General features: G+C 37.6%; 2 protein-coding genes across 2 annotated transcripts in view; both read right to left on the bottom strand.

Annotated features, from left to right (window-relative positions):
- The window catches only part of LOC141909767 (general transcription factor IIE subunit 2-like), a 37,784-nt gene extending 23,208 nt beyond the window's left edge, over positions 1-14,576 (bottom strand). Inside the window, exons 1-2 of the mRNA XM_074800372.1 lie at positions 14,400-14,576; positions 8,201-8,286 (exon numbers count right to left, since the gene is read on the bottom strand). Of these exons, the coding sequence (XP_074656473.1) occupies positions 8,201-8,286; positions 14,400-14,547 (234 nt within the window). The 5' untranslated portion in view covers positions 14,548-14,576. The remainder of the gene's footprint in view (positions 1-8,200; positions 8,287-14,399) is intronic.
- On the bottom strand, positions 1,405-4,920 carry LOC141909906 (uncharacterized). Its single transcript, XM_074800589.1, has 5 exons — positions 4,714-4,920; positions 4,394-4,546; positions 3,395-3,565; positions 2,894-3,150; positions 1,405-2,510 (listed from the first exon to the last, which is right to left on the bottom strand). Exons 1-5 carry the CDS (start codon positions 4,918-4,920, stop codon positions 2,426-2,428), a joined length of 873 nt encoding a protein of 290 aa, XP_074656690.1. The 3' UTR covers positions 1,405-2,425.
- Positions 14,577-14,782: the final 206 nt, after the last annotated feature.

Raw genomic sequence — 14,782 nt, 5'->3', positions numbered from 1 at the left:
AAACAATGAAAATGACAACCGATATAGCAAATATACGAAAGGAAGCTAGATTTTTTCACTGCATTAAATGTGTGTAAATATCAGAGCCCAAGAAAGTTTCTAACGAAAGTTATCGACTCCCCAAGCAAGTTATCAATCCGTGTGATAGCAATATGGGCTTGCAGGCATGCAAGCCCATGAAAATGTGTAGAGTATTGATTTTGGCGAATAAAGATGGCTGGCAGTCGGCCATCTTGAATCTGACCGGGTCAGTTTTGGGCCTAAGATGTGTTCAGGAAAGATACATGTGTAACCCAAATATCAGGACATTACATTGAAGCATCTTTAAAACTTCCCAAAATAACTGGATTCCGTCTACAGACAGACGAAAGTGAATGCAATAGCCCATTGGGACCAACCTCCCAAAGCAGGGATGAAAACAGAGGCGTTTAAAAAATGCGGAAAAATTTGAAATTAAAGTTTAGAGGCTAACTAGCAGCCGCGAGCACCGAAGCCTTTAAAGGGGGGTTTGGCAGACCCTCCCCCAAGAAAATTTAGAAATTTTGATGAGTTTTTGGCGCATTTGAGGCCCATTTTCCAATGAAAAAATAAGACTGCTGCCACGCGGTTGATCGTCGGTTGTTCATGTCTTCAGTACACGAAAAGGATGGCTCCGACGATATCCAAATCACTAGAACATGTTCATACTTAAATGAACTTGTCAATAAATAGTTGAGTTGCAAGAGAAGCCACTATCTATAACTTTCCAATCTATCACTCAAGCCAAGCTTATTGCGCCTGAATTAAAACAATGACTAGTTTAATTGAGCATGCAGGCTATGCTTTGTTCGATGAATTGAAGCGCGCAACCACAGATTCTAAATATAGATTTCCTGTGCAGCACTATTGCATGAATATATATATATATTATTGCTCGCACAGTGGTTCTAGACAAGTGGTGTTTCGTAATGATCTTGAAAAAAAAAAAACATTTCAGAGATCGTAGCACCGCTTTTTTGAGACGCTTTTACAGTCTGTTCTTTAAGTATGCTACAATCTAACATCAACTTTTCCCCCAAGACCCTACCCCCCCTATCATTTTCTCAACGGATCTACATCGACCTCAAGAATGATAAAAATGGACCTCTAACTGCGGAAATCTGCGGATCCGAAGACTTTCATCCCTGCCCAAGTGGGCTAAAACCAGACCTGCCAACTTCACAATTTATTTTGCAGTAACACAATACAATTTTGATAGTAGTTTTCTTATTTCAGTCAGTAGCAGGGCAAAACAAACATTCTAGTGATAGTAACAAATCATTGATTCTCAGTAGCAGCTGAAACGACCAGATAATACCAAGAAAAACACAAAATAATGATAAAATTCTGTTTGTATTTATTAAAAAATTGATTGTTAAACTCTCCTTCACAAAGAAATATACACACATTAGATTTACACATTATTGATATCATTGCTCTCAAAAAATACCTTTTTTTTCATCACAAAGGCTGTAATGCACAAGGTCCATATTTGATTAATACTACATATACCACAAACTAACCAACTAATAAACTCTGATAAATGCACATAAAACAGTACAACTCCATTAACTTATCTACAAACACAACTGCAGAAAAATAAACACTATAGTAACTAGGGGTCCAGGGACATCATGCCCACTTGGGAAGTGGTTTGAAATGCTCAAGCAATTTCAATATTCAACGCCCCCTGGTGACCATATACAAAATCCAATGACCTTGAAACTCACCACTATCATAGAACATGTCATGAGCTACAACTTTGTAATCGATTGTGGTCAGAAAATATGCATAGTTACCAATATAAATAGACAAATTGTATATTATTCAATATCTAACTCCCCCTGGTGGCAAGAAAAAAGAATTGGGTGATCCCAATTCAAAGTGAGGAGATGTATCCTATGACAGTGCTAATAATAATTAAGTATCAAGACTATAAGTTAAAACCTGAAGATATTTTCCTCAAAAAACCTTTTTCCACCTGCGAATGAGAACTGATGATACTAAGATGGCTGCCAATTATATATCAAGACAATCCATAGAAGAGTCTTCAAAACTTTCCAAAATAACTGGATTCCGTCTACGGACGGACAGACGGACGGACGGACGAACGAACGAAAAGTGAACGCAATAGCCCGCTGGGACTAAAGTCCCAAGTGGGCTAATAATAAACTCATGTAGATAACTACTTTCCTTGGTTCTTCTGAGAATTCAATGTCTAGAAACAGTTTAATTATTTACTAATTAATGTTTTTCCTGTAAGTACCGAAATGTTGCAGCCTTAGCTTTTCTTAGAAGTTCTTCTGATGGGTTAAAGTCGTAACAGTTGCCCCAGCCTGCTTTTAGGATCATCATCGACTCCAAGGTTTCTGGTTTCAATGTACTCCTGAAGATCGTTTTGTTTTTTTTAACAGTGGAAAACACCCTCACAAGGGGCATTCGATACCGGAATAAGAAGTATACACATCATAAATTTCTCTAGCTGCTTGAACCTAAAAAGATTTGTGAAGTGGCATGAACATATGTGGAGAAATATGCATTGGAACAATTAGTCAGTATCAAATTTTTCAAAGGAATAAATGTGCACACATACTATAACAACAATACTAATTCTGCATTAGATAATTAACACTGACATTGTGGCAATGTCCATTGCGTTGAACTCAATTTTAAATACACATAATACTTTATACCACTCCAGGTACTCTTCCTGCAGAGTCGATGGTAGCTTATTAAATCAGCAAAGGTTTAGGAGACATTTAACATTGGATGGGACGGGCGTGATTCATAATACTAATGGTTGACTATAGGGGTAAAAGAAAATGAACCAGTGCAAATAAACTTTAATGAAAATGTGAATAGGCAATAATAATACCTTGGAGCATGGTTGAAATCTGTTAATTTCCCCAACATGTTCCACTGATCTTCAATAGGACGTGGTTCGTTGATGTCTTTTGATGATGGAATGGTAAACAACTCTTGAGGTAATTCGGAATCTTGTAATGACTGGAAGTTCAGGAACTCCATATGTAACTCATCTTGGTCAATAACATCTGACAGGCAACCAAATCTCTCGAGGAAATATTTAATACTAGCAAATGACGAGTTCTGCCTTCTTGTGATATCAGCCACCTGAAGCGAAAGAAATTTCAAAGAAGATACATTTCTTTTCAAAATACATGGAGCAAATGACATTTATACCTGGGACAAAAGAAAGTATGTATATTACATTCATAGATTTAAATAATTTGCATCAAAGGCAAATCTGACTGTCGTCATAATTAAACATTCGATAGTAACCTTTCTTGTTGTAGGGCACCCAACTTAAGCAATCCTTTGATCATCGTGGCTTATCAATTTCAGTGAAGATATTTACCTGAGCATGATACCACAATGGTTCTTTTTCAGGGTTGATCTTATCCTTTATATAAGAACATGCTGCTTGGTAAAATAAGACAACTGCTTTGTAGAATGCTGATGCCGTGTCATTATTCACCAATGCGAGGCATTCCATGGCCTTGGTTCCAATTACTATATCTTTCTTGTCCTACAATTTAAATCATACAATGTTCAAACCAGGCCAAAACATTATAAAATCGCTATTTACACAGCTGGTTTAGAATTAGTAAGGTTGAAAACCAGGTGGCAGCACCAGCTTGCTAGACAAAACTAAAGCTGGGACAGATTATCAGTATCCAGGCAGTTGTGATTCATCTTACCCTAGGCACGATAGGGTTAAATAAAACAGACTATACCAACTACAAATTTGTATGAATCTTTTTACAAATTTGTAAGTACTACACTTACCCGTCCCCGATTAGAAAGGCTATTTGAGGTAATCAATACTGACAAAATAAAGCGAGAATTGGCCTAAGCCCTTTGATTGAGGAGATTGAAAATGTAGCACTTTCTAAGTTTATATCTGTGCACTGAGTAAAAAATAAAGTCAACATCAATCAATCAATTTATCTTTTATTTCAAATTGTCATGTGTTGAAGATCAATGATGAACCATTCTGAAAATACTGCTCCTCCCGCCCTCCCATGGGAAGTGCAGAAAATGCCTCATCTTCACCAGCTATCTAACAGAGTATACAAACATCGACGAAAGACGACTCTGCCCAGATGATGATTTAGAAAAGGAACATTTAATAGGGGCCTACCACATTAAAAAAAATTATGGCTATGCTTTCTTGATTAGTTGGCCAAAAATGATGGCCTGGATTTGATCTGAACGATTGTAAAATACCAAGCAACTCCCATAACTAGTAGAGGGCTAGGGACTAGTATGGTAGTATTAGTCTAAAAATCCATGAATCAACAAAATTGATTCCTGGTTGCTGGAACCCCCTCTAAATGAGGAATATATTACTAACCTTTATGTTATATCTGCTGGTGAAATCAGTGGACAAGACACACAGACAGTACTTTTCAGTGCAGCAGGCTTTGTGAAACAGACCAGCAAATTTTGGAATAATCTCTCCAAACTCCTCTTCACGATGTGTATGGTGCCATGATTCATCTGCAGACTTTCGTTTGTGAACTCAAGACTCTAAAAGATAAAAGTTTATTGCAGTTTAAAAACAAGCAGAAAAACAAGGTATCATTTTTGTTTAGCCTAAAATTTCAAAACCTTAGGCCTGTTGTTGACTGATTAAATATTCTATTGATTACTGATACTGTTAACACAAATTACCTCGAGTGCTTTCACCAAGAAGGCAGCATATAATCTTGTTTTCCTCCTATTGAAAAACTTTTTTAATGTTGCTTTTACTGTTTCTGGGTTGACTAAATCATCATCACCTTGCCCCTCGTCACCTGGCTCGTTCACAGCACATTCTTCGTTGAAGAATATTTCTAATGCCCTCCACTGATCTAGAAGTCTGATCAAAGCAGGCCGCATAGAAAGCCATCTAGTTGGTACATGTTTAATTATAGCCTGCTTCAGGAATGTTATTATCTCTTTGAATTTTGGATAGTTTTGCTTTTCGTTTACTTGACTTTTCCAGGTACCAATTTGTGAGTTTTAAGATGTTGTCAAAATCAATATCCGCTTGGAAGGCTGTAATTGCCTTTCTAGTAGCCAAAGCCAATAGATGACACACACATCCGGCTAAAAAGCAGTCTTTATGTTTGTCTCTAATGAATCTAATCACTCCTCGGTGTCTACCGACGATTGTATTCGTATTGTCCGCAGCTAGGGCCAGACATTTTGACCAATCTATATCGTGCTTTGAAAATTCATCTCGGATCACTTCAAATATACTAACTCCGGTATGCGATTCATTTTGCATTGGTTGTGTAAAAGTTCCGTGCGGATATTGCCATTTGCATCTATGTATCTAACCACTATCGGGTAGAAAGTATCATTGTTAAATGTGGATCCCTCCGTCCCAATAATAAATGGGCTCTGTCCCATTTGCTCCACGTTTTGTGCTTTCACCTCGTTAGCCAAGACTCGCATGATTGCGGTAGACCTTGTTCTCCCGCATGAGAAGTTTGCACAATCTTTTTTGAACATCTTTTTAAAGAGTCGTGTAGCATGATCTGATACTGCAAAAGCTATGTTGTGTTCGACCAAAAAATTAATAAACATCACCTCCGCCCTTAGGGTTACCAATTCGTCTGCTGTTGGAGTATTTGATGTGAAATAGTGAGTGATTTTAAACCTTTTGCCTTAGCTTCGTGACTTTTGCTTTCTTCACAATGTTTCCTGACATCTGTCAACCCACCGTGTGTAACAAGAAAATCAAGGTTGCAGACAGTACACAGTGCATAACTATTTGATATTTGAGATGGAACAATGCACGGATATTTGGACGTATATTCTGCTCTGAATTTTTGATTGGCGACACGGGTTTTTTTATTCAGTTGTTCGTTTCTAGTCCCTTGTTTGGATTTTCTCTTCCTCGCAGTTACTTCACCTTCTTCCGATTCTCTTTCATCATCATCATCGGAATTTGATTCGTTTGCCGAATCAGACAACGATGCCGCCATGTTTACAGGTAAAACATTAATCCAACCTCCGACTATCACATTACATGATCGCTTATTGATAACTGCGCATGCGCACAAACCAAAGACTACCGTTCTGTGGATAGGATTTAACAATGACAAAATTGATGTGAGCGTATTCGATTGGCATTCTAACGGAACACCGGAGTGAAATAAATTTGAGCGTATTCGATTGGCATTCTAACGGAACACCGGAGTGAAATTGATTATGGGCGTATTCGATTGACTCTTCGGCGGAGTACCGGAATGAGACGGACGCTCGAGCGTAGTTTTTTCACCACTCCCGTAGCACCGGAGTTCTACTGGTTTTACCGTAGCAAACTCCGCCGAAATCGGAGACATTGGCAGCCCTGTAAAACTGAACGCCATATTTTCACACGATATTACAGTAAAGTTATGGAAAATTCAGAATGGTTGGCAGCTCTGTGTACTGTTTATACGTAAAATAGCCTCGGTTAAATACAAATGAATTTAAAAAAACAGGTGCAGCTCTGTATAATAATTATTATCATACAGAGCTGCACCTGTTAATTTAGATTTTTTGGTGAATATTAAATATTTATCAAGCCATTCGGTCTCTATCGCCACAGTCCTGGTTTTGTAGTTCGCAATTACAAACAAGGGGTAAAGGGTCTAAAATTGGAAGATTTTTTTAATGAATATTATTCTGAACGAATCTATTAATTTTGGACACTGGATGCAATACAACAGCATTGAAAAAGTATTCAACAAAATTTTGTTACCACAATCGTTTGCTAAGTTGTAGCTCATGACATGTTCTATGATAGTGAGTGGTAAGTATCAATGTCATTGGTATATGTATATAGTCACCAGGGGGTGTTGAATAGTGGAATAAATTAGTATTTCCATATTATGTTGGTACCTAGGCATATTTTGTTACCACAATCAATTGCAAAATTGTAGCTGATGACCTGTCTATAAGTGTGGTGAGTTTCAGGGTTATGGTTTTTGTATATGTACCAGGGGGCAATTGAATAGCAGAATAACTTAGTGTTTGCTTATTATGTACCCATTGGCACCTAGGCATATTTTGCTACTACAATCAGTTTGCCAAACTGTAGCTCATGACATGTTCTATGACTGTGGTAGGTTTCAATGCCTTTGGTTGCGGTATATATTCACCAGGGGTGTTGAATATTGAAACTGTTAGATTTTCTAGCATTTCAAAGCACTTACCAAGTGGGCAAGGTGTCCATGGACCCCTAGTTTATTGATCTAACAACATTAACAACTTGAAATTGATATTTGAAATGAAAAATGGTGATCCCATGGACAGCCTCATAAATGGAGAGCTCACTTTATTTCGCACTCTAGAATAACTAGAACACAACAAGCTAATTTTTAGAGATAGGTTTCTCACGGTCAGTCTCATGCATTAGAGACGCCAACATATCAGGTTTCCTCTTGACCTATTTCATGGGATATAGAATGCGAGTACTTGGAAGATAACTTGAAAAGTATTTATCCAATTCACAGGTATGCGTGTGTTGAGGACCCTTACCTCTTTTATTCATTGAAGATGAAACAATTACCCTGCTTTTGGAACATTATAAAACTATCAAAATTCATGAAAAACTTTGGTTTTTAAGATAAAACATTTGAATATTGAAATATTGAATATTGTAACTTACTAAATTACTTCTAAAAATTGTCTAAATAGGTTTCCAGGTGACGACAAAAAAGAAAAGCACTAGTTTCAATCAAGGAATAAAGAAAAAACTTCAATAACCTGGGAGCCTCTTTAAATACAGTCAACCCCAGATATCCCGCCACCCCTGTCTTCAGCCAGATTTTCTCAATGTAGACCACAATACAAATACATAGTACAACAACCCCGAAATACCCCCATAATCTATATACCGCCAAAATCGTTCTGCACCGATGTGCGCGGTATATCAGGGGTATCTGTATTTTTTTTGCCGGCTGGTAACTGAGCATTGTCTGGGTGGTAAAAGTTACTAGTTATCAACACGTTTTGACAACACTGATATACAGAAACCAATGACCTTGAAACTCACCACAATCACAGAACATGCCACAAGTAACAAGTTTGCAATTGATTTTAGTTACAAAATATGCATAGGTAGACAAATAATATATTATTCAATATCTAGCAACCTCATTATAGCCCAATATAGGCTTAGTACCTTCATGAATTTGACAATTCTGGTCAAGACACCAAATTTATTCTGTGAACTGCCCTGCGAAGTTTTATAATTGAAACTGCTTTCATCTGAAAACAAGAGAGAAAAGGTTACAATCAGTATCATTGAGGATCTGCCAATATAAAAACGCATATGTCTACGGTTACGGAAGTGCTGTGGGTACGGGAGTCTGGTTAGTACTGCTGCGGGTACGGGAGTCTGGTTAGTACTGCTGTGGGTACGGGAGTCTGGTTAGTACATGCGCAACGCAATACAATTCTGACTCATGATATAGGCATTCGAGACCATGTGGGAAAAATATCTAATCATAGTCCAGTGCTCTACCCACAGAGAGGACAACTGAAGGCTTGACGAAATCAATTTATTTATAGGCCAGCCTAGTCTGAATACCAGTCATTGTTTCGGTTCCGTACAACGTCTGACGCTAAAGTATCATATAGAGGTTAACTCCTGTTAGTTGCAATGTAACAACTGATTTTAGTGTCAAATCAAACCTTTGTACTAAAATAAATTAATTAGTTACTTGTTGACTTTGAAAACGTGTTTTATAATAAAATATTTGATGATTTAAATGGCGAATCAGAGAATTTATTGATTTGATTTGATTGCCACTATCGGGATTTTCAATACGGACTAAATAATAAAATGTGAAAATTCAATGTCTCTCTAAAATTACTCTAAATGTTACTTTTTGTTGATAAAACGCATAAATTTTGATCAATTTTAACCTTAAAAATTTGAAACAAAAATAATATATGCATTGGCATCAATGTCAATCAAGTTTAAGTTCGAATCCGTAATTTACACTACCATCATGCACCACGTAAAGCCGCCATATTTGTTATGTTGCTTCACTTCAACTATTTTTTGAGGCGACTAGTCAAAAGTTTTGAGCTACTATGATAGTCAAAAGCTTCTTAGGATTACAAATTTATGCACAAACGATAGTTACCTTACGTCTGATTACAGAACAGTCAGTTTGAGGTAAGTTGATGGTGTTTAAAGGGGTGAAATAGACGCTTAAAGCCTCGTCCCTCAAAATGAGGGATGAAAATTAACCTTATATGAGCACTTTCGCCCTAGACGTTGTTTCAGGAACAACGGCTAGGTACTAGACTAAGGCCAGCCTTACCCTAATCCTATTCTCACGCTTGCCTGTATGTAGAGTAAACAGGGTGCATTTTCTGAGACACCCTGTAGACTCCTGTAACTGTTGACAGTTTGTAATGGCGCAAAAACTACTGAAGATAATAAAAAAATTTTAAAGGCGTTTTCCTTAATAAGTAGTGCTTATTTTAGATGGAAAGGCTCCTATCTCCATAATGCTTAACTACCCCCAAGTATCCAGACAGCTGACAATTGCGGAAACTGGTTCCGAGGTTTCAATTTATATCCTGAAATATAGAGCACCCAAAATTTAAATAATTGTAGATGGTTTTTAGAAAGGGGTATTTTCACACCGTCGAAAATTAATAAAGGACCAATGGTCCAGTGGCTCGCCCAAACTGTAGGCACTTGTACATTTTTTTCAAACAGGAGATAGAGTCCTGAAACCAATTTCATGTGAAAGAGCATGAAAAAACAAAGCCTACGGTATATAACTTTTCTTTCTAGCTCACCTAGTAGCGGAAATATTAAAATTTAAGTGTATGGAAATTAGTCACCTTTTGTCTTTGATTTAACTAAGACAAAAGACTGAAAAACTGTGATTGTTTTATGAGATTTCTTACTGAAACAGCCATAACTTTTCTCACAGTAAAGATAACTACATGAAATTTGCAGCAGACATACATCCCAAGGTTTTCAACCCGAAACAAAATTTTTGAATATCCTTGACCTTGACAAAGGTCACCATGACCTTGAACTTCATATGACCTTCGATGTGAGTTTCGCGTCTAAAGGGTAGCTGAGCTTTGCAAACATTTCTTTAAGATAACAGTGCCCAGAAAACAAGTTGCAACATCATAACACATCATAGAACAAATAAAGCCAAATTGTGCGTTATTTGGCGGCCATATTGGATTTTTTATGGCGGCCATATTGAATTAACGATTTCACCCCACCTTACCTAACCATGCCTTGTAGGGTATCAAAATTTAGGTTTTTACTTGTAGATTCCAAATCTAACCATAAAAAAACAGAAATAAGGCATGTATGTGGGTATATATATCCACAAGTATTTCACCGATTCATACCTTCAAGCTAATTAATAAATGTCAGATCTCCAGTCATAAAATCGCAGATGATTGGTGGAACGGTCAGCTTGTAATCTTCAGCATCCTGAAACGTTTCATTGGCTGTCCAATAAGCAATGCGCACTGTTGGAATTTTAGCTTTGGACTTAGCCCAAACAATCTTTCCCAAATAGGTGGACTGTTCCGCACTTTCCAAGTCATGCCAAGAATGTTCAATGAGGCGGTCACTGAGGCTGTTGACATCATTAAGTATTTTGGATATAAGTTCTTTTTTTTCAGCATTACAATCAAAGTCCTTGAAAAATTGTTCAGGGTCACCATTTTCATACAGTGACCTGATAGCTCTTTCCATTTTTCTACGATGGCTCATATCACACTTTTGCACTTTGTTGTCACTGCGCTTTTTCCGCTCATTCATTATTGACTTTGACCTTTGTTTGATTATTTTCCTCATGTAGCGAGCACGATTCACACTGAACGCAACAATATTTTTTTGTTCAGTTACATGTTTGCTATCAAGCCATTCTATAGTTTGATTCTGACACGATTTTATCTTGCCATCAAGAAAACCAACAGTGGCGTTCGGAGCTCGTTTAAAATGATGATCAGCCAAACCCATCACTCTTTCAGCAAACATGTTATGAGTAGGAACAGATTGAGTTTGTTAGAGCAATTCCTCTGAAGGATTTGCTTAATCACCATTAATATAATCATGTAGCTGACGTTCCAGGACTTCAATGCAACCAGCCATCAAACTGGAAACAATAGAACGAAACAGTTGCTCTTCCTCAGAATCAGAGAGTGGTGTCCGAAGCGCTTTGAATGTCTTGTCTTGAGCGACACCGTCACCAATCAAAATAGTTCCAAAAACATCAGTGTTGGTTCTCAACACCATCAATGGGTCATCTTTATAATTTTTCAGTTTAGCAATACATGTTTTCATAGATCCACTAGTTTGGAGGTTAGTCAAATTTGCAGTATTGGCATAAAAGACTTTCATCCATGGTCCAGTCAATAGCTTTCCTATGATACCAAGCACTCTCAGGTGAGTCAAGATCAATGGATTTTTCATATCCTTTAATAGCGCAGGTTTCAATGGATTACTAACATTACATCTGGTTTCCAGGTAAGTAACTTGTAGATCACGTAAGCTGAAGACAACAGCAGCCAGATGGAATATAACGTGGAAACGATTTCCAACATAACGGGGTAATGCACCAGCGCTGAGACCATTTTGAGACAGAAACAGTTTAAATCCACCAGGATCCCCTTTACCTTGTTTGTATCTCATTTTTGATAGCCCATATAACAAATTTCCTGCTCTACAGTTGCTACCAAAAGTGTAACTTTCAATATCTTGATCAAATTCTTCTTTTAATAACTCACGACATTTACGAGCTACACTTTCTAACGGGTGGACATTACAATTCGAATATAAAAGTTTAATATCCAAATCGGCTTCAAGTGCACGCACTGTAGATCCATTTACATTCACCCTGTCACTGAACGCATTTTTCAAGTGACCGATCACTTTTGATTGTACACTAGATGCTGAAATACTATGATAAGCAGCATAAGTCTGTATGACGTCATCTAACGAATCTTTTATATGTTGTACATAGTCCCCGGTTTCACCACCAGAAAGGATTCCTATTTGCATAATATAACTAGATGGTGGGACACTTCATGTGTTGATATGTACCTCGTTGACATGCTCACCCGACAGTGATGTTGCATCCCATGAAATGGTAAGATTATCCTCGTTTACTAACACCTCTGCCACCTGAAGGTCACTGAGGACACCAAGTTCATAGCTGAAATAACTAACAGTAGAAGCATCAGGTTTTTTATCTACTGAATATGGAGTCAGGTTAGTGAGCACACCGTCAATGACGTTTCCAACCTGTTCAACGGACACTTGACTCTGAAGACACAAATAAGCTGCCCTTCGTAAAGAATCTGAATAAGTTTTTGTTGTCTTTCTTGACACTTATAGTTTTAGCAACTGACTGTTCTTCTTCCAGTAACTGTGAATAAGTGTCAACAGAGGTCTGAAGATCTTTCACTTGTTTTTTTAAATCCGAATTCTGCGATTCTAACCGATCTATTATCAACTGCATCTCTTTTTGTTTTTTTAACAAAATGTCAATTTGAGACTTTGCCGCCAAAATTTCTTTTGAATGTTCACTATCATCAAGTTCTGACTGTAACGTTGCAACATTTTTCTCTAAAGCTTTAATCTTACGCTCCTTTTGATTCAGGTCTCCACGTAGAGCTTTAGCCTTAGCACGTAAACTGCTTTCAATGTTCTTCTTACGATTAAGTGACTGCTGAACTGTTCTGGGAGACGCTGTAGATTTAAGTTGATATATAAGACTGCGTTTCAACTTAGAGACCTCCTTAATTGCAATCTGCTGATTCACACATTTGGCACAATCAGTTCTAAATTTTTTTGGAGAAGGCGAGTATGAAGAGCCAAAGTTCATACGACGTTTATATGACTGCTGCTCAGATTGTCGCGGAGTGGTGAGAGTTAAATCACTTGTACCTGGCGTAGCTACACTATCCGGAGTCACTGGCACTTCAACAATTGGTTCTGTTAAATGAACTCTTGCTGGAAGTTTGAAACGCTCATTGAATAACTGCTCCACTTTCGAAATATCTCTGGTGGGGTTCTTAATTTTCTTGAACTTATCAATAGAACGGCCTATGGCAGAGACCAAATTTTTATGATCAGGCAATTGCGCTGGATCACAAACGCAAGTTTTCAGATGATCAGCAACTTCAGAATTTACAGTGTTTTTTGACTTGGTACCGGTACTTGAAATCTTCTGTTTGAGAAATTGAATGTGCCCATTTTCCAAACATTCTACTCGTTGAGGTGCATCTGGAGATATAGTATATTGTTCTGTAAGGGCATCCATCTGTAAAATAAAGAAATAAAGTTCTCGTAATTAAATAAATGCTTAAATTGCTTTTATTTATACGTTTTTGACAAAATAGGCCATATAATTTCAGTTTTGAAGATCTGGTTGATATACTCCACTGATTTGTTCATTCAAAAACATAGAAATAAACAGTGTATCAGCCTAAAAACTCTAGGAAAATAAAGCACGTGTTAATGTTTTTATTTTGGTGTGGTCTAGACCAATCGCAGCACAGTATAGCGGTCACGTGATCAAATCACGAAAATTGTAAACACCTCAAAAGGCACTTCAAAATCATACTTCAGAAACTTAAAATGATTTCTTTACACCAGTAACAAATTTAAAACACTCAAATTCACTAAATAAAAGTGGTTTTGAACAAGTATCATACCATAAATTAATGTAATAAGGAGAATTAATCAGGCCGTTTTTATGTCCAAAATGGCGGATTTCATCTTCGACCCGTCTAGACACTTCAAATGGCGGATCATTTTAAGTCAAGTGCGGAATCGATCCCCTCTTAAAAACCACATTTACTAACTTTAAAACACATGACAGTATAGAGGGCAGGCGTTTTTGAGAAAATGAAACATCACGCAAACGAAATAATTATCGTTGAACTCACCTTAATTTTTCATGGTTGACGAAAAATAGGAAGTACTTGCTTGATTTTCACAAGACAAAAATGAAAATGTCTGCCATCTTAAAAGCCTCCACGTGATGACGTGATCGCATATCTACGTCATCGGGGTTCCCGGGGAACCCGGAAATACCACGGAGTGTAAAAAAAAGCACAATCGATCGATCACAGTTTCGCGTTGTCGACTGTTACACTGTGAGCTGGCAGAATGTACAAGTGCCTACAAACTGGTGTGATTGTGAAGAAAAAAATCTGTCACGAAGGCTACCCACAGCCGTACACGTGCATTCATTTCTTTGAAAAGCAACCTATCGGCTGATACAGCTAGATTAGGCCTGCTGTAAGCCTGAAATGTGGATTGATTTATCAACATTACATTCTGACAATGATATCATTATCAGAGAAATTTCACACCTGACCTGCTTTAGGTTTTGGGAGTGGTCTGGATTTTTTCGTTTTTTTCTCTGATTCGCTGGGTTTCGACGAAGCTTTTCGTTTTTCTATCGCCGGTTGGGCTAATGCACGCTTCTTGAACAGCTCTCGCTCCTTCAACAGCGTCGCGTCCATTTCAACTTCAACTTTCCCCGGACTTTCAGTTCACTTGTTAATTTAGAAAATAAAACGGAAGTTAACGGAATTGGCTATTTTAGATGACTCAAAACCAGGTTCCTATTTTCCGTTTCGTCTGTATAGTTCGGATTTTATACCATCAACAAATGAACTAGACTGGTTGCCTGTCCCAAGGTTTTGCCGGTCCGACATCTTCCGCGGATTTTACGGATCCAATCAGATTTCAGTATTT

This window comes from Tubulanus polymorphus, chromosome 8, assembly GCF_964204645.1.
Source record: "Tubulanus polymorphus chromosome 8, tnTubPoly1.2, whole genome shotgun sequence".
Lineage (NCBI taxonomy): Eukaryota > Metazoa > Nemertea > Palaeonemertea > Tubulaniformes > Tubulanidae > Tubulanus > Tubulanus polymorphus.
This window is presented reverse-complemented; position numbering and strand designations above follow the sequence as displayed.